Below are 8,169 nucleotides of genomic sequence, written 5' to 3' on the forward strand. Positions count from 1 at the left end.
AGGCGGGTCCCATTTCTAAGGTTCTAAGATAGTCGAAGGGAGATCCCTAAGGCTAGATCCTAAACCCTAAGCGGAAGACTAGACCTCACTAAAAATTAGGTCAACAGCGCCAAGGGCCTTGCCCGTTTCATCCCACATAATGGCCGACACCGGCCAACTGATTTTGAAGAAAGGCTCCATCGACATTCAATTTGAGCCATCCTTTGTGGGGTGGGGGGTGGGGGCGGGGTGCAGTGACGACACTAGGAGAGAGGTAGTAACAGTCGTCGAGATTGGTTGGTGCCTCGGGATGGAAGAAAGGTGAGTGTTGATGGACCCTCAAGAACTGTAGCTGCCATAATAGTCGGTGTAGCATAAGAGCGCCTATGTTTCTTTGCATTTCTCCCCCTCCAACATTTGTGGACGATGTGACAGAAAATCCCGGCTAATGGAACATGTTCCTTGCGGGTAGTTGAAAGGTGTTGTATAGCAACAACAAAAGAGTCAAAAATAAGAATTTGAATGCCCCATTTCCTCAAGATCTGCTATGTTCTAACTAGGATTTAGCAACTACTCGCGACGTGATCCCGATTTCTAGCCACTGGGCAACCCCAAGGACATTCTCGATCCTCCCAGCCCATGGGAGGCAAGTCAACTGCAAGTAGTTATGGCATCGAGAAGAAGACGCCAACAAAAGATATTTTGACTGCTGCCGCCAACATCCTCACCTACTTCCGTCACTCTTATTGGAGTCTGTTTTGTGTCTTTATGCTTGTATTTTTGTTTGTTGATGTAATTTCAATCACAAGAGTCTTGTTTATACCCTTTTGAATTCAGTAATAATAATTATTTTTTTGTGATGGATTGGATAGGGAATCAAAATAGGCAAGACGGACCGGCGGATTTTAGCTCCCGCGTCACTATTCATTTTCATTGGCTAAAGAAAATATTCTTGTTTCATGACACAAAAGATATTTTCTTTCTTTTATTTGTTTATGGTTGAAAGTTTTCTTGGTAGACAGTTTGTTGCATATCTTTTAAATTGGTTTGAATAATCACAGCATTGTGATTGGGCATATTCTTTTGTGTTTCAAGAGTCAAGAGATGTATTTTTTACCACTATTTGTTTGAGGTTGAAATTTCTTGGTGTACTATTTGTTGCTTTAATTTGGGTTGTAAATGGTTTGGATAATCCGAGCATCAGTTGCTGGATACTTTCTTCTGTCCTTTCAAGGATTCATACTAGGAAGCTCTTTTAAGCATAGTGATTCAGAAAAAAATGCATTTGTAGTACATTATGTTAGGATTTTGTTTGAAAAGTGTAGATTTATATTGATCTAGTCGTTATTTGGTTCTCCCTTTTATCATTCGTGCTTTTGACATTTACATACATTGAGTTGTTAACTTTTACAGGTTATTCAACGGGAGCCATGGGAACACATAAAGGATGAGGATATTAGAAAGGCTGCTGCATCTTTCCGTGGGGAGATCTGGCAAGTACCCCCCATGTTTTCTGCCATTAAGGCGAGTAAATTGAACTTCTCCGTTATTTATCTTCATAGAAACGTATTTCTGTTGATGTGTTTTTCTTTCTTGTGCGTATGTCTCTGTGTTTATTTTCATCTTAGTAGCTGATAGAAACACATAAATTGAACTCTGTGTTTATTTTCATCTTAGTATCTTCATCTTAGTAGCTGATAGAAACACATAAATTGAACTTCTACATATAGTATTGTGCATCACATCTTAGTACTGCTATCCACTTTCATGACTGGCTAATTTTATCTTGAGAACCCGCATATTTTGTTTTAGGTGGGTGGCCAGAAGATGTACGATAAAGCAAGGAGAGGGGAGATGCTTGAGCTTTCGCCTAGGCGCGTAACAATCTTTGAGTTTGATATTGAGCGCAGTCTTGATGACAGGTTTGTTTGATTATGTATACATGCATAGATTTTCTTTTTTACTTTTTTAAGGTCTACTTGTTAATTCCTTACTATGGCTTTAGGCACCGTTTATAAGTATAATAATATTTTCTTTTTAATTGTTTAATATTCACGTGTTATTTCTTTCCAGATAATTTGTAAGTTGAAGACTCTTAAGGAATGTGATGCTTTTTTGTTCCTTTCCATTTTCACATACAGTAGCAATAAAAATTTGCTACCAACATAAGTTAGCTTTTTCTATGTTGATCAAATCAATAGAAAAACCCTGCAAAATATACTTTATTGTACTCCTTACTATAGTTTTATGCGCTGCTTATAGGTATAATCATTTTACCTTCTTTGCTTCTTTAATTCTTGCATGATATAATCCTCCCAGATAATTTGTTGAGTGGAATTCTTCTATGGCATTCTTTTTTTTTTCTTTTTATTTTGAAACATGGTAGCAATAAAATTTTATTATTCATCCTGCCGGCCTTTATTGAACTTTTATGATTCTTCGCTGCTTGGATTGATAATTTGGCTTCTTCTACCCTAAAATAATCTGCTTATTATTTATTTCAATTTATTGATTTTCTTGTGTTATTTATACGAGTTTATGCTACAGTAGAATTTAAGCAAGCACCTAGAAATGATTTTTCTATGGCCAACAACACTATTTTTTTCAATATCCAACCCGCGAGCTTGAAATATCAAGACAGGAATGATCGGTCAGACAGAGAGAGTACTATCTAAATATTTTCATTGCTAAAAGTTTCTTACATGTATAGAAGGCACCCAAATCATAAAAGAATCATTCTATATACAAAACATTAATTACAAAATTCATTTTAATTTAAAATTTTTTTCAACTGGCAGAAATATAAAAGCTGATGAAATGTTATACCTATCTCTTTGGGCTCCTCGATGGATGTAAATAAAATCTCTAAGATCCATCTACTTTTCCCTATAAAATTTTAACAATGGTGGTATGACTTGAAAACGACTCAATGGGTAAAATATCTTTAAATTACAATTAGTCATATTTTAAAATATTTTTATGCAATGAGACTAGATAGTAACACGAGTATAAATAAATCAATTTCATTGTTTGTTTATTTATTTATTTTATATAAATCATCCTTCAATAAATAAATAAATCAATTTCATTGTTTTTTTATTTATTTATTTATTTTATATAAATCATCCTTCAATAGGAGTCACTTTCTAAATGTGTATTAAAGATGAACATTTCATAACTCTTTCCAAAACCCAGAAAAAAGATGGACAATTATTTCTATTTTAATTTTAATTTTTTTTTACGTGAATGAATATGTTGCTTCCTTAGCATTATGGGAGTGACACATATTTAAATATTCATATGCATATATCATATATTATTATTTTTTTCTATTTAACATTTGCTTTAACCAATTTCAACATCTAAAAAATACAACATTTACTTTTTAAAAGAAAGTACAGTGAAAAATATTTGCAATCAATTTCATAAATAAAAAGAACTATTGTAAAATAAAAATATGTTTTCCCACATGCTTGGTCGGTTGGCCTTTCTCACATGAATCTATTCTTATGTTTATCTATAATAAAATATTGGATTTGATTAGATTCTATTTTATTTTTAACCTAAACATATTAGACACATTCGCTTGCAGTTTATTTGCTTAATTTGTTATTTGTTGTTTCATTTAAGTAACTAATAACACATCATTTTTAATATTAACTATTTCATCAATTTATTTTAATATATGAAATTATATATTACAATAAAATGAAAGAAATTTTATGATTTGGAAATCTTCCTAATTTTTTTTTCTTACATATTTGAGTTACGAATGAGCCATAGAACTTATGCTTAAGCTAATACACCTAACATTTATAAAATTGGTATTTAGTATTGTACGTGGATTTCATACCTATAGCCTGCTCTTCCTCTTCTATTTTAGCTTTCTCGCCAATAATCTAAACAATTTTTAATCAAAATTCAGAAATTTAAAGATTTGTTTTTTTTCCTCCATGAAATTTTATCTTAATTAGCTAGGAATGAATTTCTCTAGCCTAATGAAGATGAAATAATTAGAAACACTAATATTAGGTTTTGGACTTCTTACATAAGCCGAAACACCGATTCGTTTCCTATGTTACCTTATGATACCAGACTTAATCCAGACCACAAAAAAAAAAAAAAAACAAATAATATTACTAAAACAAATAAAAAAAAAAAAAAAAACAAATAATATTACTAAAACAAATACGCGTATAAACAATTATAACCAACACACTTGAAAGAGGAAATACGATAACACGATACAAGCAAACACGACTAAAGTGTATCCCAAATGCGATGGAGGCCAGCTAGGTTTGTTTTTTAATGGAGGTGGCTTGTGTAGAGGCAGATACTAGGAAAACCTATGATAGGACTATAGTTGGGCTAGCTTTGTACCTAAATGATATCGGAGTTAAATCAAATCACAACGGGAAAAAGAAATAATATTACTAAAACAAATAAATAGTTACAATCAACACAATTGAAAGGACGACACAAGCAAACACCGTCGAAGTGTATCCCTAGTGTGGTGGAGGTTGGCTAGATGGATCAAATTGGCTGGCGGGGTGGTGACAACAAAGAAACAATGATGGAAGCAAGCGGGAGGCGCAAAAATGCAGGGATAACAAGAATGGTGGCTGTCCCGGATAATGGTTGCGAGGAGTTAGGGTGGATAGCGGCGGGACAACATAAAGGAGGTGTTTCTTGGCTGTCCTGGGAGATAGCTACATGGTGGGAGGTTTGGGACAACAGGAACAAGGGGTAGTTTGGGCGGCAATAACGCCAGAAGGGAGAGGGAGGCAGTTGGGAGGATAGAGGCTGTAAAAAAACAACACTTGGAATGCTGTTGCGGTTGTTTGCAGCGAGATACGACGATCGGGAGAGATTTGGGAGGATGCGGAAGGGCTAGGAGGATGATAATCACCACCTCGGGGGAGAGATACATTCGGAGCACCACCCAATTCCTCAGATACAACCCTTAAAGGGGAAGACGGATGCCAGCGGTTGTTCTGACAGATATCTGAAATCTGGAAGACAAAAAAACTGAACCTTAAGGCAGCAAACAACATATATATAATAAATTCTAATATTTATAATTGGAAGAAATTAGAATAGGAATGAAATAGAATTAGGAAGGGATTATAAAAATACAACGAATAGAAAATGAAGGAATATAATTAGGAAAAGAAGAGAAAGAGGCGAGGAATAGAAATAGGCAAGGAATCAAATAAGAAAAAGGGACTGCGGTACTTTAGTAGTTGTTATAGCAATTACAATATCGTAGTCTGTAAGCTCCCGCATCACTGTCTTTCCTACCCTTGAGGCATCCAGGTGCTTCATCGGGCATCTCATGCACGCAGGAGAAGCCCCTGCTTGAGCTTCTCATATGTGGGAAGTATTGCTCGATTGGGGAGGTGCTGCTCGGTCTCCCCCTTCCTTGCTTGCGCCTTTGGCCCCTCTCACGTGGCTCACATAGTCACCCAAGCCGCTTGGCCTGCCTATGCGAAGGAGTCACTCACACTTTCTCCCTTCAGTGTCTTCTCTCTTTGTCTCGTTTGTGCGATTGAAGCAAACGCCGCACGGTATCCCTTTCTTTCATTTCGATCTTGACCCGCCTTTCCTCCTTAGCTCACTTTCTCTGCCGCTGCCTCGCCCTCTCTATCTCACTTGTTTTGTTCGAACAAGAGGGATAAGCCCTCGATTATAGCTGTGGGTGACAAAACTCGTTTGAAAGAGACCAGCTTCGCAGGTGTCATAACCGGAGAATTAGAATTTTTTCCCCAACTGATCTTTAGTTAATTTAATTAATAGTTAAAAGATTATTATTACAATTTTAAATATGATATAATATATTTATTTGCATTTTTTAATCATTCTTCTTGAGGAATTGATTTGGAGGTTACTGAGGGAATTTCTGGAATTTATCTAAATTGTTAGTAATGCAGCTTCTTAAGTTCTTAACATATGCTCTTGATTCTTTATTTTGTAGCATTTGATTGAAGCGAAAAGTAAGCATCGCATATTATTTTTCTAAACTTGAGGTGGTACCATGGCTTAGTAGGTGCAAATGAAATTACCAATGCAATCAAATGATAGATTATTACAGCTTTTCCATACAGCTTGTTGATGGATGACTCTGCACTTCATGTCATCATAAGTTTTGGGGCAATTATGGAAACATGAATGTGACAACCAACCTAAATATCGTATCCTATGCATCAATTCTCCGTATACTCATCTTTGGCTATCCTGTCTTCCGTGATACATGGACCAAGTGCTTGTTATAATTTGCGACTCCTCTAGCATTCAGCTTATAAGTTTGTATCAACATTATCACAAACACATTTTTTTTTTCCACGATTGACTTAAACAAGCAGTTATTTAAATTAGCGTCATGGAAACAGAAATGTTTTATTATCTGTTTTGATTACCGTTGGAATCCAGCACGATATGCTTTTTATTGCTGTATTTCAGTATAATTAATCATTTGCATAATGTATGAACTGCAGACAAAATCTAGTATTTCGGGTCTCATGCTCTAAAGGAACCTACATCCGATCCCTCTGTGCAGATTTTGGAAAGGCTCTTGGCAGGTTTTTTCCTCTCCTAAAGTTAAATTTAACATTTTTTCGTGTTAGGTGTTACTCATTTGTATTGATTTATTTGTGAAGCTCAACTCAAGCTGTGCACTTGCAAGAGGATGAAAGAATCTTTATTTTTGTTACATATAATTTGTTGAGTAGGCGCACACTTTGTATATCCTAATTTAAGAAATAATGACTATAGACCCATATAACGTGCTGTCTATTGTTTGTCTATCTTATTATGGCATTATCTATTATATATCCTCTTTAACATTTCAGTAAAAGTGATGTATTATGGCCTATAGAATTTTGAGGGTGAAGACAACATATATATATATATATATAGTCCTCAGACGAGAGCTCTGTTAGGGCTTTCGATGGTGATTTCGGTCGCAATTGATTCTACTGTTGCTCGAAGGAGAGGACCTTGCATCGTCGACTCTTGCTCCGTAGTCGGCATCTGCGCCGGCGTCACTGTCTCTAGTTTTCGTCGCAGTTCCCTCTCTCACGCCTACGTCGCGTGGTGCGTCTGCGTCTTTTTCGACGCTGCGCCACCTGCTTCTGTGTTTGCGCCCGATAGTGCGGTTTTTCTGTTCGACGCTGCTTCTTTTGCTGCAACTGCGTCTTTTGCTGCAACTGTGCCCGACAACTCTCTTTGCCGACACTTTTCTGACTGTCAGCAACCTCACTGTAGTTTAACGCCGACAACTCTCCTTGTTCTGATGACGCTTTCTTCTTCTTTGGTTGAGCCAGACAAAGTCTCCTTTGTCCACGTGGTGGGTAACCCTCAGATGGAGTCCGCGGTGATATTCCCCTCAAACTATAAGGAATGTCGTGAGGGTACAGATGATTTCCCTTTTGTTAAGAAGGGACGTAGGAAAGGTGAAAAAACAACAATCTTTTTCTCTAAATTAGAAATTTCTACCATGACGGAAAAATTCAAGTTTCCTCTTATTGGAAAATTTCAATAGGGACACCCTCCTATGGATGTTATCAGAAAGAGTGATCTTAAGTTGATAGACAAGTGAAAAGTGAGACTCATGGATGTGAGACATGTGTTAATTCAACTAACTGTGGATGAAGACTACACCAGAATGTTCTCCAAGAAATATCTTAATATCGCAGACAAATCAATGAAGTTACTCAAGTGGTCTTTTGATTTCGACCCAAATTATAAAACTCCCACTATACCAGTATGGTTTAGTTTACCTGGTCTCATTCTGCATTTTTTTTACCATCAGGTTCTCTACTCTATTGGGGCCATTCTTGGGGATCCTTTGAAACTAGATCTGCCTACTTTCAACCTAACCAAACCCTTGGTGACAAGAATACTTGTGGAAAGGGATATCACTTTACCTGATGTTACTGAAGTTTGGCTGGGCACAATTTATAATGGTTATTGACAACAAATCGTCATGGAGAACAAACCCCCATATTGTACCCACTGTAAGATGTTTGGTCATATTTTTGATAAATGCCACAGGTTTCATCCAATTTTGAAATATAAGGTTTAAGTGAATAATGATGGGTCTAACCCCACTGCTTTGGACATTTTAGTTCTACCTGGGGAGGACACTACCAGACAGGAGGTGTTTGTTGCCCCTGTTGTTGCCCCTGAGGA

At 36.4% G+C, this 8,169-nt stretch overlaps 1 protein-coding gene across 1 annotated transcript in view; it reads left to right on the forward strand.

Moving 5' to 3' along the window:
* Positions 1 to 8,169, forward strand: part of LOC110032333 — a 147,634-nt gene that overhangs the window by 21,901 nt on the left and 117,564 nt on the right. The window contains exons 5-7 of the mRNA XM_020735927.1: positions 1,393 to 1,503; positions 1,792 to 1,901; positions 6,474 to 6,557. Coding sequence (XP_020591586.1) covers positions 1,393 to 1,503; positions 1,792 to 1,901; positions 6,474 to 6,557 — 305 coding nt within the window. The remainder of the gene's footprint in view (positions 1 to 1,392; positions 1,504 to 1,791; positions 1,902 to 6,473; positions 6,558 to 8,169) is intronic.

Source organism: Phalaenopsis equestris, unplaced genomic scaffold (genome assembly GCF_001263595.1).
Source record: "Phalaenopsis equestris unplaced genomic scaffold, ASM126359v1 Scaffold000924, whole genome shotgun sequence".
Lineage (NCBI taxonomy): Eukaryota > Viridiplantae > Streptophyta > Magnoliopsida > Asparagales > Orchidaceae > Phalaenopsis > Phalaenopsis equestris.